The sequence below is a fragment of the Heterocephalus glaber genome, unplaced genomic scaffold, assembly GCF_053883595.1.
Source record: "Heterocephalus glaber isolate CG9 unplaced genomic scaffold, H.glaber_assembly_v1.0 deba00000281, whole genome shotgun sequence".
NCBI lineage: Eukaryota > Metazoa > Chordata > Mammalia > Rodentia > Bathyergidae > Heterocephalus > Heterocephalus glaber.
The window spans coordinates 7318173-7337518 of NW_028258139.1; the positions used below are offsets into that span (position 1 = coordinate 7318173).

The 19346-nt window shown below is 36.1% G+C and overlaps 1 protein-coding gene across 7 annotated transcripts in view; it reads left to right on the top strand.

The window, feature by feature from the left end:
• Positions 1-19346, top strand: part of Prkdc (protein kinase, DNA-activated, catalytic subunit) — a 166097-nt gene that overhangs the window by 21621 nt on the left and 125130 nt on the right. For all 7 annotated transcript variants that reach the window (XM_021249006.2, XM_021248991.2, XM_021248992.2 and 4 more), the window contains 9 exons: positions 50-136; positions 753-872; positions 1451-1610; positions 5950-6056; positions 8135-8225; positions 8892-9055; positions 9723-9875; positions 11799-11906; positions 17600-17826. In XM_021249006.2, coding sequence (XP_021104665.2) covers positions 50-136; positions 753-872; positions 1451-1610; positions 5950-6056; positions 8135-8225; positions 8892-9055; positions 9723-9875; positions 11799-11906; positions 17600-17826 — 1217 coding nt within the window. The remainder of the gene's footprint in view (positions 1-49; positions 137-752; positions 873-1450; positions 1611-5949; positions 6057-8134; positions 8226-8891; positions 9056-9722; positions 9876-11798; positions 11907-17599; positions 17827-19346) is intronic.

Here is a 19346-nt window from a genome sequence, read left to right on the forward strand (position 1 = left end):
AATTGGCTGATTCTTGTCCAGTATACTAATTTTGCTTTTTTTTTGACAGGGAGTTAGTCCAAAGAGTTTGAAACACTCTCCCAAGGACACAGAAAAGTATTCTTGCTTTGCTTTATTTGCAAAATTTGGCAAAGAGGTAATTTTTAAGTGATTTATCATAGTATCTCATGAGCTATTTTTAAATGAATGTATATGAAAAATACCTGGTGATTATAAGTAATCTAATTATTAAAATTTGTCTTGCTAAATCCAGATTGGGAGTAAGGTCTTTAAAAACTAATGTAGGACGTATTAGACTTCAAAAGTCCTTTGAGTTCTCTTAAAAGAGTTGAGTGGTGACAACTCAAAATTAAACACATTCCTCCAGGAATGGTGGCGCATGCATGTAATCCTAGCACTTGGGCGGGTGAGGCAGAAGGATCACCGTGAGTATGAGGACAGTCTGGAATACATAGTGAGTTCGAGGTCAGTCTGAATTACATAGTAAGACCCTGCCTCAAAAAACCAAAAACAAAAAAAGGAGGGAAGGCAAAAAAATTTAAACACATTCCTTGGTTTTTCCATATAAGAGAAATTAAGTAATTCTACAAATTAACTTTTCCTGGAGATCAGTGCCTACTTTGTAAGTGAATGTGGTCATGTCAAAGGCTACATGCTCTTTTTTCATATTTGAAAATAGAGTTAACATTTTGATTGAACTTCAAGTTGTAGGCTCTATTCAGCTACACAGAACTGTCTTCTTTCTTGTTAAGGTATCAGTTAAAATGAAGCAGTACAAAGATGAACTTTTGGCCTCCTGTTTGACCTTTGTTCTGTCCCTGCCACATGACATCATTGAACTTGATGTGAAGGCTTACGTCCCCGCATTGCAGGTAGGTACATTTTCTTGAGCAGACTCATCTGTCCTCAACATTATGTTCCCTAAAGAACATGAAAGCCAGGTGCGGAGGTGCATGCCTCTAATTACAGCACTGAGAAGGCTGAGGTGGGAGACTCACTGCAAGTTCAGAAGCAGCCTGGGCTCTATAGTGAGTTCAAGCCCTGCTTGAACTACATAACAAGACCCTGTTTCAAAAAAAAGAACTCAAGTATCCAAGTCTTATCCAGGCAGTCAGAGCAATACCTGTGGGCGCCCTGGCTCAGCCTGTGCTTCAGCCACTTCCTAGCTTGAGGGCATGTGATACCTAGCATGGCCTCTCTGAGCTTCCTTTGCAAGTTGATATGAGAATTAAGGATTGCATGTGTTGAAAGTTTGCAGTAAACCACAGCCATATGGACTGTGCTGCTTCTTTTCCTCTTGGTGGCCTACACTGTATCCAATTAAGTCCAGCAGAATCTGGGGTCCAGAAATAAAAGGACATATTAATTAGAAACCACAATTAATTTCTGTTTTTTGGTTGTCTTAAATGCCCCATGTTTCACTTTACCCACTTTGTATTGACATATATAGATGGCTTTCAAGTTGGGCCTGAGCTATACCCCACTGGCAGAAGTAGGTCTAAGTGCCCTCAAAGAATGGTCACTTCACATCCACAAGAATGTAATTCAGCCTTATTACAAAGACATTCTTCCCTGCCTTGATGGATACCTGAAGATTTCTACCTTATCAGGTAATGTTTAGAAGAATTGGGATGTATATTGTAATTAAAATAGCAGTGTGATAACTGAGTAAGACTGTTATCTATAACTTCTGAAAATTTGAACCCGATATGTTCAAAAAAAGTTTGGTATTTTTATACTCTCTCCCAGTTCATTTTAGTATGGTTGAAGAATTGAAAGAAAGTCATGTAGAACAAATAAGTTTAGGAAAAGATTCAAAGAATCATTTGGGCAAAATATTATTAATCAAGAAAAGTAGTACTGTCAGCAATAACAAATGTACATAAATCAGAATGAAAAGAGATGTTACCAGATGCAAGCAAAAGAATTCAATTGGAAGAAAGACTGAAGTATTGGCAAGGATTTTACTCTCCTCAAAATAGAAATCAAATGATAAATTTGTGAAGTTTAACCCATATAAATCATTATTTTATTGTTAAATGTTGTTAGATTAGAAACATTAAGTAAAAGTTGTATGATAATTTCAATCACTATCTTTTTTGGATGTTCTCAATACATATGCAGAGTTCATGAAGAAAGAGGATCTTGAAAGATTTTTACATAGTAATAATAGCAATTACAGAGACAAAAAATACTGGTTTATCTTGATAATTTACTTAGACTTTTAAAATGTATATGTTATTGCTATTTGAATATATCATGCAAAATTTATAGACTGAGTTTAAAAGTGAACATACGTGATCACAGGAATTATAGTGCTTTTATTTGCTGGTTTGAATTTAATTCAATTAATTAATTCATTAAAAGGTTTGTATTTTAGATTAATAAGGGAAGTTACTGTGATTCTTTGAAGCAAAGGATCTGTTTGTTAATAGAAATGTGTGCTGTAGACCTTTCAGTGATAAAACAGAATAAACAAAATTAAATAACAAAGGAAAAATCTGTCATGTTACTATTTTTAGTAACTCTTTGTGTGATATGATATAAAACTTCCAGAACAGTTGTGTTAACAGTAAAAAGGGCTTCTATGTACTCTACCCAGTTTCTGTAGTGATTAAGGCTTTGTATCATTTGCATTGTCATTGCCTGTACTTTCTCTTTATATAATGTGTGATATATGTGTGAGTTTTACACATGAATCATTTCTTGGCTTTCTGGCTAAGATCAAGTGTATGTTTATGCATGACATTTTTGTAAATCCTTTGTCAGGTATTTATACCTGATGTGTGTGTATGTGTGTACCCTTTATCAAGGATTGCACCTCATTACTTCATTATGTATTTTTTAAGAGCATAGACCTTTTATATAACCACAGTGTCACTATCAAAATCAGGGAACATAATAAACATGCACTCTTTGCATCTGTACTCTCGGTGCAGATTTTTCAGTTGTCACTTTAGATTATTTGATAGTGGGCCGGGGGATTTAGCTCAATGGTTTCACCGCCTGCTGTGCAAGTACAAGGACTCGAGTTCGATCCCCGGTACCAAAAAAAAAAAAGATTATTTGATAGCTATATTTTTCCTGGCCCAGAATCCAGTCTAGGATCATGCATTTTATTTACTTGCTGTAACTCTATTTCTTCAACCTTTCTTAGGTTTCACAACCTTAACATTTTTGAAAGTTATTGGCAGTTATTTATAGAACCCCCTTCCTTGTGGGTTTGTCTGATGTTTCCTCATGATGAGATTCAGGCCATGACTTTTTGGCAGAAACATTCAGAATTGACACTGGATCTTCTCAGGGCACATGCCAGTAGTTGATTTTGTTGCTGCTTATGTCTATTCTGACTGCTTCATCAACATGAGTCTGCTCCATGTTCACATAGCTGAGTGGGGTATGAGATCCAGGCATGGGGAGGAGGGCAACATGGGTGGTTGCTTGATTACAGATAGGGAATTGAAAAAATAAATGCATTGAGGTCAGTGAAAGCTACATTTCCCATTGTTGAAAAAGGGAAGCTACAAAAACAGAAAGACACAAAACTGGGATGAAGTCTGTGATGTTGGATTGGAAGGAGGTGAATCTGTGATAACTCATCCACCTCTCTCCCTTGCTCTTCCTCTAGCCCTTGCCCTCTTTTTCTCTATGCCTGCTCTACACAACTATATATGAGTACGTACATGATACGTATAAGTAAATGTGGAGATACTAATGTGTGTGTATAATATATGTGTATATGCATATATTCTAGTTCTGTTTACTGGGAGTAGAAGCACCTGAATAGTAATGAGCCAAGGCCAGGTGTGGTGGTACACATCTGTAATCCCAGCACTCAGCCTGGAACACATACTGAGACTCTATTTTTTAAAAAAAAGGGCCGGGGATTTAGCTCAGTGGTTCCACCACCTGCCTCGAAAGCACGAGGTCCTGAGTTTGATCCCCAGTACCAAAAAAAAAAGATAGTAATGAGCCAACTTGGCCCCTGGATCATGGCTTGTAAACATCTTTTTCCATGAAAAGGAACCAGTACTGCTTGGTTCCAGTACTGATTGGATCTGGGAAAATAGCACCATGAACCTAGATTGTTTTTTTTCTGAATCCAGAAAGCAAGAAAGTGTTCAAAGAAGGAAGAAATGTCACAGCAAAGTTGGAAAGTTGGTAATAATTTTTTTTTTCTACGGGGGGTTGAACTCAGGACCTTGCTCTTGCAAGCCAGGCGTGGTGCCACTGAGCTAAATCCCTGGCCCAAAGTTGGTAGTAATTTTGTTTGTTTCCTTTTTTTTTTTGAGACAGGTTCTTGCTATATAATGTAGTTCAGGCTGGCCTTGAACTTACTGTGTAGCCCAGGCTGGCCTCAAACTTGTGGTGACCCTCCTAGCTTAGCCTCCTAAGTCCTGTGATTATAGATGTATGCCACCATGCCCAGCTTCTTTTAAGAGACTTTATAATTAATTTGTCAACACCCTGCATATAATCTAGTTCTACTTACTGGAAGGGTCTAATTTATCAAAACTTTCCAAATATAGGAGAACATTACATAAAAATGAGAAGTAAATCATGTACCAGTAAATTACTGGTACATGATTTTTATAATGTTCCAATCATGAAATTCAAGGAGATAGTAAAGAATTGTTTTGTTCTGAAAGAATAAAGAAATTGAGCAATGAAATTCAACTTGTAGTTCTGAACTAAAAAAGTGATTAGACTCAGTGCTGAACCCTAGTGGGTCTGAGAAGTAAATGTTGGTCATATCTGTGCCAATGATCTCATTTGCCAGGTTGTTACGCAGGACAATATATGTGTAGAAATTCCACACTAAAGAATTTAGGAGTGCTGGGGCCTTCCTTTTCACTTGTGCAAAATAGGAATTTTGTGTTATACTTTTAAATATTCTGTAAGTTTTTGATTATCTTGAAAAGAAAAGAGCCAGGTGCATGCCTGACATCCCAGCTGCTTGAGAGGCTGAGGCAGAAGGACCACAAGTTCAAGCCAGCCTGGGTAACTTAGCAAGACCCTTTCTCAAAGTAAAAATTTTGAAAAGGGCTGAGGATATAGCTCATAGGTAAAACACTTCCCCGGCACACACGAGCCTCTGGGTTCAAACCTCAGTACCTCAGAAAAGGAGGGAAGGAAGGAAGGAAGGAAGGAGGAAAAAAAAAAGATTGGCTGGTCTTTTGTAGGAAGGATACTTTTTATATTCTTTTTTTTTTTTTTTTTTTTTGGTACCAGGGATTGAACTTGGGTCCTTGTGCTTGCGCAGGATGCTTTAATATTATAAATATTCTTCTTTTTCGTTGAGTTTTCACCATAATAATTTTAGTATCCTTTGAAGAACTGAATTGCTTATTACCATGATAATTCCAAATGGTGATTTTCTACTTCTAGTATTCCTTTCATCCTGCTTTATATTCTACTGTTAAAAAAAAAAATTCCTGCCGGGGATTTAGCTCAGTTGCACTGCACCTGCAAGCGCAAGGTCATGAGTTTGATCCCTGATACCCCCCCCAAAAAATTCCCTTTTCCCTTATCTGTCAATTGAGACAGATTCTTATTTTTCAGCAAATTAATTTGTTTTTTATTTTATTTTTATTTTTTTGGTACCGGGGATCGAACTTGGGTCCTTGTGCTTGTGCAGCAGGTGCAAAACCACTGAGCTAAAACCCGGGCCCATCAGTGAGTTAATTTGAATGCTCAAATGATCACAGATTTGGCTGTAAGATGTGAGAGCTGGTGTGTGGCACCATGGATAATCTAGGCTCTTCTCAAGACAAGTCAGTGGTGTTTAAAAACAAGACAACCATCACACTTTATAGTCTAGAAACTTAATTTTTTTATATAATTCAAATTCTGATTTTAATGTTTCTGTTTGGCAGTATGTATTCTTTCTAGTTTTAATCAGATAAGAATGAGTGTTGTTTAAAATTGATTTTTGTTTCCTGCTAATAGATGAGACCAAGAACATCTGGGAAGTGTCAGCACTTTCTCAGGCTGCACAGAAAGGGTTCAGTAATGTTGTGTTGAAGCATCTGAAAAAGACCAAGCATCTTCCATCCGTAAGAAATCTTACATTTCCTTTACCTTAACTGTTACAGACATTAGACACTAACACTTGTAGAAAGTAAAAAATCCTCATTTAAAATATGAAATATTAAAATATTGTTTTTGAGTATAAATTAGGGTACAATATAGAAATAATTTTGTTATATTTTTAGCAATCAAATATAAACTATATTAATGTTTGGCTTATTGTCTTGATCTTGTTTTCCTGCTTATCCCTACCATCAGTTATATTTAATGAGCTGGGCATAGTGGCACATCCCTGGGATCACAGGTGTGCACCACCACACCTGGCCTGATTCATTCTTAAATACATCTTTTTGTCAAGTTCAATGTATGCCGTGTGTGTGTGTGTGTGTGTGTGTGTGTGTGTGTGTGTACGAATGTGCTTCTGATGATTTCTGGACTGGCTTTTTTGAGATTGTCTGTATGGTATGATATGAAAAATGATATAAGTGAAGAAAATGAACTTATTTTGGGAAAAGTATTTTTGGTATGAAGTAAAAATTAAAATTAAAAAAACTTACAGTTGAAAACTGTTAATAAAAATTCCAGGGTAAATTCTTCCTGCCTCTTTTTGCCAACTTTTGAAAGAAAGACATGTATAAAAGTAGAAATGGCTGTCTAAATTTTTTAGTGATTTTATTATATATAAATAAAGTGGGATAAATTACTTGAGCATATCTCAAGTCTTACAAGTAAAATTTCTTTACAAGTCCATGATGCCTGTTCCCTAGGAGGGCAATTCTCAAATTGTGGATAGCTGGGACTCTGGAGTGTAAGGGCAGTTTTTCTTTCATTCTGTTGACATTTGTACCATGGTATAATAGTGGGCAACGGTGTTGGTTTTCTAGAATTTTATTGACACTTGCCCTGGGCACAGGTTTTGTATTCTGAAGAAATAAGAGGCATGCATAAGGCAGGCCTGCTGCCCAGCGAGGCAGGAAGCTGCCTGGAGGGAGTGCACTGGGGCGGCACTTTGAACCGTGTGGTAAAGTTGTTACTTCTTCCAGGATACCATTTTCACTGGAAAAAACAATTGACAGACACACTGGTTATTCGGGGTTACATATTTGGGAGACATTTTCTCTAAAGTGAATAAAGTGAACCTGTCACTTAAAGGAAAACATCTGAAACGTCTTTGCCAATGATAAAAGTCAGGCCTTTAATTTTAAGTAAAAATTAAAATTATGGAAAATTTACAACTATTACAGAAAATTTTATAGCTTCTCAAAAATTTTCCCTATGAGATTAACAATGATGCTAACAAGTATGATTTTTTTGCATAAACATTGAAATATGTCAGCATTTGGGTGGTCTACTTAAATCTAGAGAACTGTCAACTGCAGGTGAGTAATACATTATATTATCAAATCATACATAGGTAAAAAAATCCATTCAAACTGCAAGATAAACTGATGGATTTTAACATATAGAGTAGTATATAAAGTTCAATGATAAGCTTTCAGATTTTTACATTGTAAATAATCTTTTAGAAACTAGTAGTTCAGTTTTGGTGTAGTATCAAAGAATAAACACCGTTCTTTAAGAAGACTATTAAAATGCTCTTTCCTCTCCCAGCTACACATCTGTTGAAGCCCACACCACACACCTCACAGTGAGCTGGATCTGCACAAATTGTGGATCTGCACAAATGTGAAACAGGGCCACCTTTCTGAGAGGTTTTGTTTGTTAGGAAAATTTAATTTTCATAAAAGTATATCATTTGTTAACATGTAATTTGTTGAGTATTTTTAATAACTATAAATAATCTTAAGTTGTAATTTCTAGTACAATAAATATTGATGAGCACAACTAATACAAGCAAAAGCTCTTTGGGGAGTCCTTGATATTTAATGAGTGTAAAGGATCTTCCCAAAAAGTTTGGAACTACTGGCCTAGGAAAGAGATACCCAACTGCAAAACTGAAAGAGATGCGACTTTTTCATAAATTTGCAATAAAATGAACAGCATACTGTGTATAGACATTAACAGTAGGGAAGGTGGTAAAATAGTTTTTCATTCCTTTTCTCTTTTTAACTGTCATCACATGTATAATTGTACAAATTTACAGAATGAAGCAGTATCCTTAGAAGAAATAAGAATTAGAGTAGTACAAATGCTTGGATCTCTAGGAGGACAAATAAACAAAAACCTTGTAACGGGTAAGCTTTTTCTCTTAAAACTAATCTCTGTAGGTATAATTGTATTTTAATTTGAATATACAAAGATCACAGTATTTTCTGATGCTTACTACTGTTGGTAAGTTACATATTTTCAAGAGTTATAGAGAGTAAGGTATTTCACTTAGTAAAGTGCTTTGACTATACCTGTGCTGTTGGAATAATACAGGATTTAAAACAAAGCTCAGTATTTTTAATATGTGAATTTTTTTTATCGCTTTTATGAGAATTAACATTTTTGATTAGTAAAAACTCGTCTGTTTTTACTTTGCAATTTGACAAATATACTAATGAGTCTTGGTTATGTAGGAAAGTAGAAACTGTACTTAGAAAGCATTTTAAAAGGGGGAATTTTAATATAAATATTATTCTTTTACCATTTTTTCAGAAAAATCCTTTAAATAATTCTCATTGAATTTAAATATTCTAGACTGTTAAGTTTGAAAATAACTTTACTTAAGTTAAATTCAGAAATAGTATATCAGTGTGTTAATATTATAATTACATATATACTGCAGATTAAAAAGGAACGATGAATAAAGTGCTTTTAAAAGTTTAAAAGCACTAGTTTAGGTAATGTGAGGTAGAACAAGTGGTACTGGGAAGATTTTGAAGGGAAAACCACTTTTTCTAATTCTTCTTTGTCAGCTGGATCCTCAGATGAAATGATGAAGAAATGTGTGGCGTGGGACAGAGAAAAAAGGCTCCGTTTTGCAGTGCCTTTCAGAGAGATGAAGCCTGTCATTTATCTGGATGTATTCTTGCCTCGAGTCACCGAATTGGCTCTTTCAACTAGTGATAGACAAACAAAAGTACTTTTATTTTTCACTCATTATTTATATCTATTGCTTTTAAAATATATAGTATTGGTTAGGAAATAGTATATTTTAGCTATTCTAATATCATTAATTTTGTATTTTCCGTAACTAGAAAGTAGTTGTTACCATTAATAAGTGTAAGTTGAACATAAATTATTTTAATAGATACTAACCTGGCGAAGCATTAATATATCAAACATTTTTTATAATGAAAAATGAAGTAAAAAGGCATTTAAAAGATATTCAGTGTTTGACTATCCTTTTAAACTGGGAGTTTAGAAACATACAACAAATAAAATCTCAGATTTTAATTTGTAAATATCTGAAGTGCTTTAAAATATATTTATTAAAAGTGATAGTTGCAAATGCACTTATAAGTGAAGCAAGATTATACAGTTCTATAATGTGGCAACATTGAAATATATTTTTTATAAATAGTCTCAGTGTCTAAAGCTTTTACATTTCAATTCTTAACTCTTAGATACAGATGAAAGTGAATAGAAACCTTAACTTTAGATAAGGAGTGCTTCCAGTCAATTTTATGTTTGGATTACCTGTGGCAAGAGTTTTTCTTCTTAAAGGGCTCAGTTGAATACCATTTTAAAATATTCTGTTATGCACATGAAAACTTAAACTTTGTCAAACTCCTGACCCGTTTTAGGTGGCAGCTTGTGAACTGTTACACAGCATGGTCATGTTTATGTTGGGAAAAGCCACTCAGATACCTGAAGGTGGTCAGGGTTTGCCACCCCTGTACCGGCTCTATAAGCACACTTTTCCTGTGCTGCTTCACCTTGCATGTGATGTGGATCAGGTGAGTGCATGATTTTGGATCTGAAACAATTTCAGCCTAGAGTGTGGTCTCCTTCAGGGGCCAGCAGACCTTGCTGCACATTGGAATCACCTAGAGGTCTTTAAGAACTAATATTGTCCTTATTTACGCTTTTGATTTCTCATACAAGAGAAACAATGAGACACTTAACCATATGTATCCGATTTATTGCACTTCTAAGTATGGTCTTAAAGTGCATCCATTCCCTATGATGAATGTGATCAATATTTATGACAAATATAAACTAATAAAAAATAAAGTTAAAAAAAACTAATATTGTTGCCTGGCTGCTACTCCCAGATGTTCTGATTTAATCAGTTAGGGTGTGACCTGGGGATCTGAACTTTAAAAAAACTTCCTTGGAAATATAATGTATCCAGAGTTGAGAACCACTGTCCTGGTTATGGCTACCAAGAATCTAGGCATCCTTAAGTGGACTGCCTGTTACCCTACTCACGAATGGACTCAGTCTTTCAGGGAATGGAAAAGACTTCTCCTTGGCTGGGAGGCATGGAAGAAATGGCCAACATTGCCTGATGACTTCATGGACAAATCCTCCAGTGCTGCTATGAAGCAGAAAAACAGAAATCTCAGTCTATCTTACGAAGCAGGCATGAATCTAATATCAGGCATGCACATAAAAAAGGAACACAAAGCTCACTTAATAAATGCAGATGGAAAATTCTGCAGTATATATGAATGAATGCAGTCCAGTAGGGTGTTAATATGCACCATAAATAAGTAGGACTTATACTTAAAACTGAAAATTTACCATAAAATAGATTTTAAGAGTCCCGACCCTCTCCATAGATCCTCTCCATAGAATGCTGGTAAATAGGAATGGTTTAATAGTACCTTGTTTTGTTTTGCCCTGTTGGGGACTGAAACCAGACCCCTTCTCATTGAGCTATATCCTTAGCCTTTTATAAAGTTAGAGGTAGAGTCTTGCTAAGTTACTAAACTGCTCATGTTAGGCTCGAACTTGAGATCCTTCTCCCTCAGCCTCCCAGAGTTCTGGAATTCAAGGCATATGCCATCATGCCCAGCTTTAATATTATCTTAATGATACACATCTATCTGAATCTCACAGCCAAATCATCCTCTGTGTGAAGCTCTAGTGCATCTTGTGCTTTGGCCCCCAACACCGGGATGTGCTTATTGTTATGAGTTGTTCCTCAGTAGTTGGAGTAGGTAGTGTTAGGAGAGCTAGCTGACTTTCCTTTGTATAAACAGATTAAAACTGTTTTTTTGTTTTTCTGCCTGTGGCACATGCTTTGAGGTCTGTATGTATAGGATATTGATCTGGCTTTTGTTTTGTTATGAGGGTGTCTATCTTGGTGGTAAACGATAGTGCTTTTTTTTTGGTACCAGGGATCGAACTTGGGTCCTTGCCCTTGCGCAGCAGGCGGCAAAACCACTGAGCTAAATCCCCGACCCTATAGTGCATTATTTACTTTGTAAAATGAATAACAATAATCTGTCTCTAACCCAGGATGTCTTGTGTGAATACTCAAGATCAAATTAATAAATATGAATATTAAAAAACCCAACCATTGGGCTGGGGATTTAGCTCAGTGGTTCTACTGCCTGCCTGTCAAACACAAGGTCCTGAGTTTGATCCCTGGTACCAAAAAAACCCCAAACCCAACCATATCTACCCTAAATTGCTTTCCTAATTAAAGGAACAATGAACTGTAGTATGCATATTTTTCTTTGCTGAGCTCTTAGAAACTGGAGAGGCAGCTAGAAAGAACAGTTCATCATAGAATTGAACTAGAAAAATAGGAGTAGTGATAATTTTGTTTCATTTTGTCCCACTGCAAGTGCCATTTAATATTATTTAATTTCCAGTGTTCATTTCCTTTACCATGAAGGAAATAAACTCCAGTGGTATTATTTCTTCAGGTGACAAGGCAACTATATGAACCACTTGTTATGCAGCTCATTCACTGGTTCACTAATAATAAGAAATTTGAAAGTCAGGATACTGTCGCCTTACTAGAAGCCATATTGGTGAGTAATAGTTGATTCTTTTCCTGTCATTCTCATTGATTGATTATATTTAATGTGTATTTAGAACTTTAGGAAAAGTTACCTGTTAGGATACCAAAATGTAGCCTCTAGCAAGATCATTTTGTCTTATTATGTTGTATTTATTATTCCATTTTATTGGATATGCCATATTTCCTTAAGTGATACTTTCAAATATCTGCAAATAAATACTAGCTCACGTGTGGTTTTGTTTTGTTTTGAGGATGCTTGTAAATTGACAGGTGTTATCCACATTAAAAGTGTGTATTTATGTGTATTGAGGATGTGAGGAATAAGGATGTTCTTCTACTGAGTTATCATAATTTATTTTTTAATACTCATAGGATAGTAATTAAGAGTAAAAGGAATTTTTGACCCTGTCCAGTTTTCTCCTGCATCAACAGCTAAAGGGCCCAACCTAGAAACAGCAGCTTAGCTTTTACATATTACTATACTGAGATAATAGAGGCAGAGTCGTTAGGATTTGGTCATTGTTCACTGAGGACAGAGTTAGGTCAGCTAACCTCTAGCGGGAAATAATGCCAATTTTGTGTTAAAGGCACATTGTGGGTGTACAATACCCACATTTATTCTTTACCGTATTTCTATTAATGATTTTTAAATTTTATGAGTTTTATTATATTAAACAATGAGTACTTAACAGGAAAAATATTTTTTAAAGTATTAAATTTTTAATATTTGAATGTTTATAAAAAAGCATCAAAATGTCCAACATCAACTGTTTTGGGCATACAAAGTCTAGAAAATAACAACAGAAATTCCTGTATGAAGTACAATGTAAATAACAAACAGAAGTCTACCACAGAAATAATCTTTGCTTCAACTCTCACACCCAAGGGAGTCTTCATGCATGGCAACTGCATGTTCCATGTCCAAGTAAGTATCACACTGATAGCACATATGTTTTCTTTTTCTGTCCTTGTTTGTAGGGCCCAGTTGACATCTTTTTGGTTTTCCTGTTGTCATGGTAGGATTTTGTAATATTGCACCTACTTGTTCACCTGTCAGCTCACCAGTATGCTTCACAGTTTTTTTGTGTAGTTCCCTGGGCAGAAACATTTTGTTCTTCCTCTGCTATAAATGACCTGTGAGTTTCTGTCCCAATCCTCCAACAAATTTCTCTGTGATATTTTGCACTTGTGGTTTTCTTTATAAACTATCAAACTATGCCACACATATTTAGAATTGAGTAAAACACAACTGTCGGCCAATGCTTTGTGTTTCGAGTGGCAGCATAGTTGCTGCATAACTCTGTCTTTGGTCTTGTTGTAAAAAGTTACCATCTCAGTCTTCAAGTTTGTTGAGATTTTAGTACAGTTAGAAACAAAGGAGCTGAGTCACTCTTTTCCCTTCCCTTCCTTGAACTGCAAAGGCTGTACTACCCTAATATACTGCCTAAAGCTACGGTGACCATGAAATGCTGCAAGATGTTCATCAATAGTCATATATTCAAATGGTATGTAAATTGCTTGACCTTTTGAAACAAAACTTTCAAACAGTGATTGGATAGCAGCCAAATTATCATTTCTTTTTCCTTCTTGGTTTTGTCCGCAAACCTCAGGCATTTTTAAAAGGAACCATATCTCCTCAGTGACATTGTTATTCTACAAACCTCAAGCCTACACCTGTCTTACATTCCTACAATTACCATGAGGAAGCCCTGTTAAGTATAGCAAACCTATGAATGCTTTTAGTTCAGCTAGTGAGGTGTCATAATAAACACGTTTTAAAGAATGACTATTGGTGTATAAGAACATTTTACTTGTATTTCATCATTTGTGTATTTCACGACATCCATTGGCATTTCGTCTGTTAAAATTTCAACCCTGCCAAAATCCTCGCTATATTTTTGGACATAGTTCTAACATTGAATTGTTCATTTGGCTACATGACCATTTTCTACATCTCAAGTACTGACATTGCTATTTTCTTCATCATCTGAATCAGGGAAATCTTCATTCCATGTGTCTGTATTGATCAGTTCTTGCTCCATTTCACTGTCATAGGAGCTTTGGCCCATATGACCATCATCATCATTTGTGCACCTGATGATTCACTTTTGACTTCTTCCAAAACTTGCAAATCTGGTTTTTCATGTGCTATTGTACTGAATTGGGCTATTCTTTTACCAGAAAAATCAAAAGAAAACTTTTTTAAAAAACAAATACTAAATGCACACCTGTTGCTGCTTTGGAGCTCCTATACACACCTTGCTTTTTTGTCTGCCAAGTAAGTGAATGCATAGATGGGTTCCTGCTATCCCCATGTCCAGCTATTGTGAGCCACACCCACATTGCATTATGGTAAAGTATATGTTTACGTCACAGAAGAATGGTGTGGGGTGTATTTTACCCACCATGATGCTCAGGTATACATACACAAAAACTGTTCGATGGAGCATTATGTGGGTAAAAACCCCAGTTTGACATTTTTACACAGGTGTATACACTTTGCCATTAGTCATACCAAGTGAGTAAACACAAAAATTCCTTCTTGTATCCCCTAGCCACAGCTAGTGAGATGCACAGCCAGTTACTATTATGCTAAAGTATAAATTTACAGTAGAAAAGTATGAGATGGGTTTTTGTAACCCAGTGTTATGCCTTACAGGATGTCTTTTGACTCTTATTTTATTTTGAACTTGTGCAAATAACTTTACACTTGATTCTTTTAAATATTATCTTATTTGGTTTTACTTGTATTTCAATCTAATATTTTATTTCATTACATATTCACTTTAGAATCAAAAGCTTCAGTTAAATGCAGTGAGTTTGTTTAAACATCCAATTCCATGCTTTTACAAATTGCTTTCAGTATGGATCTGTATTCCATTTTCTATTAAGTTTGAGATGAGCTGCAGGAAACAGGGAAGTTGATAAGAGTATCCAAGGAAAAGAAATGAAGGCATCAGCTTTGTGGTGGGTTGTTGTGGACTTGGTCCTGTTTTGAGTTTTGATTGTTTGAAGTGAGGTTGGTAGGGTATTGGATAAGAGAATACCCAAGTGTGGTAGCACACACCTGTAATCTCAGCACTCAGGAGACTGAGGCAAGAGGATTGCTGTGAGTTTGAGGCTAGCCTGGGCTACATATTTCAAAGCCAACCTGAACTATGTAGTGTGACCCTGTCTCAAAAAGATTGAGGAGGGGACAAAAGGAGGAGGAAAAGAAGAGGGAGAACAAAGAATAGAGGATTCTCTATACCACAAAGGGCTGCCACATGTCCTGGCTTTCCCAGGGCAATTACTAGTAGCACTTCCTTCACTCTCAGGGTCACCCAGATCAAACACCATGTTATGGGCAGTAGAGAGTTAGTTACTAAACATTTTTTTTTTTAACCACAGAAAATATCTTTCATTCCATCAAGCACAGCTTACTGCAGCTTCTCCAATAGCAGGAGTGTGAGCATCTTCATCACCAAAAGCCTACACTCCTAAACATTTTTAATTAGGATGAGGACCATAATTATACCTATTGAATTCCCTATGGTGTCTACCAGTGAATTTTGTTTATAATAAACATATTAATTAGATTTAGTTTATGGCTTATTTGTATTTAAATGTATTTATTGTAGTGGCTCTGATCTGCAGCTTCTTTGTTGTTTGTTTTCCCCTTTTGATCCTTAAAGGTGGCTCAGGTAAGGGCTTCGGAAAGATATCTGGCAAGATAATGATAAAGTAAAATGAGATAATTGAGGAAGAAAAGATAGAGAAAAATGTGAACTTGGTAGCAGAGCACTCCAGTGAAAGGAGCTGTGAGTGTCTTAGTAAGAACTGCCACTTCTCTAATGTGAGCACATGCGATATGCATTAGTCTGTTGTCTGCTGCTATAGCCAAATGCTATAGATTGGGTAATTTATAAAGAACAGAAGTTTAGGGCTGGGGATTTAGCTCAGTGGCACCATGCCTGCCTCACAAGCACAAGGTCCTGGGCTTAATCCCCAGTACCAAAAAAAAAAAAAAAGAACTGAAGTTTATGTAGCTCACTGTTCTAGAGGCTGTGAAGTTCAGTATCAAAGTGCTGGCATCTGATAAGGGACTTTGCTACATGATAGCATGGCAGAAGCATCACATGGCAAGAGAGCAAGAGGTCTCCCTTCCTACAAAACTACTCATGCCATTATGGGACCCTCCCTTCATGACCTAATCTAATCCTTATTACCTCCCAAAACCCCTTCCTTACCTCCAGACACCATTACTATGACTGTGAGGATTAAGTTTCAACATGGGTTTTGAGAGGACAAACACCTGGACCCACTGCACAGTGTTTACCTCTGCTCCTAGGAAGCAGGAAATATCACTCCTTCTCATTTCCGTAGCTTATGTTACCTTCTTGAATTCTAATTAGTACTGTAATCAGGTATTTCTAACATATATATAGTGGGATGTTAAGCAGAATTTCCACTTATTTCAGTGTTTTGTGGACCTTTTCAAGTTAAACGTTTCCTGTATAAATCTGAGAGTACAACTAGAGTGAAACAGAGACATTAAGGAGAATAATTTTCTGAGAGATTGTTAGTTACATTTCTTTGGCTGTTTTCTTCAGGTGTTAGAGACCATGTGTTCATAAGGACTATTTTTTCAAGAAGTTATATTTTCAGAACAACGCCTATATATGGTTTTTCTTTAGGTAGAAATGCAATTTCTTTGGATTTCCAAGATTCTTACTCTCTTAACCTCAATATATAAGGCTCTTTGCTACTGGTTTTTTTTTTTGGTACTGGAGATCGAACTTGGGACCTTGTGCTTTCAAGTCAGGCGGCAGAACCACTGAGCTAAATCCCCGGCCCTTTGCTACTGTTATGAGGTAAAATCAGCAACCTCAGAAATTCTTGGGATACAGCCATTGTGTTTCTTTTTTTTTTTTTTTTTTTTTTTTTGTAGTACTGGGGATCGAACTTGGGTCCTTGCACTTGCACAGCAGGCGGCGAAACCACTGAGCTAAATCCCCGGCCCACAGCCATTGTGTTTCTTAAGAAAGGAAAAGATTGTTTTGTTATTGAAACATAAAATCTTAGTCTGTTTTCTGCTGTTATAACAGTACCATAGGCTGGGTAATTTATAAAGAAAACGTATTTATGTCTTACTGTTTTGGAGGCTGGGAAGTCTAATGTCAGGGTGTCAACATCTGATGAAAGAAAGCCTTCTCACTGCATCATAGTATGGTGGAGGCACCACCTGGTAAGGGAATGCAGAAGTATGCAAACTCAGATCTCTTTTTCTCTCCTTATAAAGGCAGTTAATGTCATAGGGGCTCAACCCTTATGACTTTATTTAATTCTGATGACTTTCCTAAGTCCCACCTTCAAATACCATCTACATATCAATTTAGAGATAAGTTTCCAACATATGCTTTTGAGGCACATATTCAAATATCACATTATTTTCTGCCTTTTCCATGGATTTTCAGTTTATTAATTCATTTAGAAGATAGGTATTTTCTATATGCCAGAAGAGATTATTTTGAGTTTGCATTCTAGACAACCAGATTGGTTTTTCTATTGTTTATATTTTTATCTAGTGCTATAAATAATTTTCAGAACATAGGCCAGTAATATTCAGAAGCTGAGGAAGGGCATTCAGTTGCCATTTTATGGTTATAAAAATAAGATAGATTTAAAAATAAGTGAAATAAAGCTGTCTTTGTTTTATTTCAGGATGGAATCGTGGACCCTGTCGACAGTACTTTAAGAGATTTTTGTGGTCAATGTATTCGAGAATTCCTTAAATGGTCCATTAAGCAAACAACTCCACAACAGCAGGAAAAGAGTCCAGTAAACACCAAATCTCTTTTCAAACGACTGTACAGCTTTGCACTTCACCCTAATGCTTTCAAGAGGCTAGGAGCCTCACTTGCTTTTAATAACATCTACAGAGAATTCAGGTGTGTAAGCCAAGTGACAGGCAAGAGTGTGAAAGACACTCTTGAAACTTTCAGTGGTGATTTTTAAAAGTGGCTTGGTATTTAACTCTATTTGTGTATTTCTATATCAGGCATTTAGTAATTACATTTTGGAGTCTGTGCATAGGATTAAAAGTGAAGTAAAATTGAATTTGCCTCCAAGAAGCTTAAAATTACTGAGGACGGGGTGGGGGAAAGCAAAGAAGGGAAGGAAAAAATATGAGAAAAGGAAAAAATCAAAACAAAGTTTTTGTAAATAGGGAGGGATGGAGGGGTGGATGGGTGGAAAAGAAGGAAAGAGAAAAGGGAAAAAACAAGAACCAAGATATATCATGTACAGGTGCAAATTCCCAGTGATGAATGTGATCATAATATATACCTAAAATGTACCAATGAACTTAATGGAAAAAAAATTACTAAAGTCACAGAAGCATAATATCCCAGGATTTTTGTAAATGTAACAAAAGAGACGTGTATGGGGTCTTTTGGGAGCACAAAGGAAGAGTCTTTAATGTAGTCTGAAGATTAGATAAGGCCTCTGAAACATAGGATGTAAAGGATGAGTGGGAATCAGCCAAGGCATTTCAGATCAAAGGAGTATAGAGTAGAAAAGAATGGCATCTGAGGTGATAAAGACATTTGATATTCCCAGCCTATAGTATCTGAGGTTTGGAAGGAACTGCAGTGAAACTGGTAAGTAGAGCTTTGGCTGCTATGGCCAAGTGGAAGTCACCTCTAGTAACAGTGAGATCATGGAGTCCTTTGAACATGGAGAACCACAGTTAGATTTCTTCCTAAAATTTGCCTGCTGGTAGCTGCATAGAGAATGGATTTGAGTGGGATAAGACGGAAAGGTGAGACACCAGTGAAGAGGCTATTTCAGAAGTCCCAAAAAAGACAATCAGTGAGTCAGGGTGGTGGTGGTGTTCATTTGTCCATTCCTTCATTCACTCAGCTTCCCTTGTTAAGAATATTAATGACAGGCCTTATGCCAGATCCTGAAGATGTAAAGATCTAGCCCTTCAGGATGGTTACATTTCAGATAGAAAGGTGGGTTATGATAAATAACAAAAATAAATGTAAAATTTATGAATGAAATTAGTGGTGTTAAATAGTGATACATAATTACTAAGTGATCAGATAATGAGAATCTGACTTTGTTTGGTTAAAATAGCTACTCTGGAAGTGGCACCTGGGATAGAGAAGAGGTGATGAGTATTAAAAATAAAATAGGAGTATACCTACAATGTACCAATAAAAGAATTTAATACAAAAAAAAAAATAATAGGAGACAGCTGGGAGTATTGCTCAGGGGTAGAGAATATGTGTGGCATGCATAAGGCTCTATGTTTGATTCCTGGTACCAAAAAAAAAAAGATGGGAATCTGTGTGTGTGTGTGTGTGTGTGTGTGACTAGAGTTTGAAGCCGTATTTTTTTTATTTTAAATTGTGAAACCTGTAAAACCATGTAAACGTGTAAAGTTTATAAAAATATAACAGGT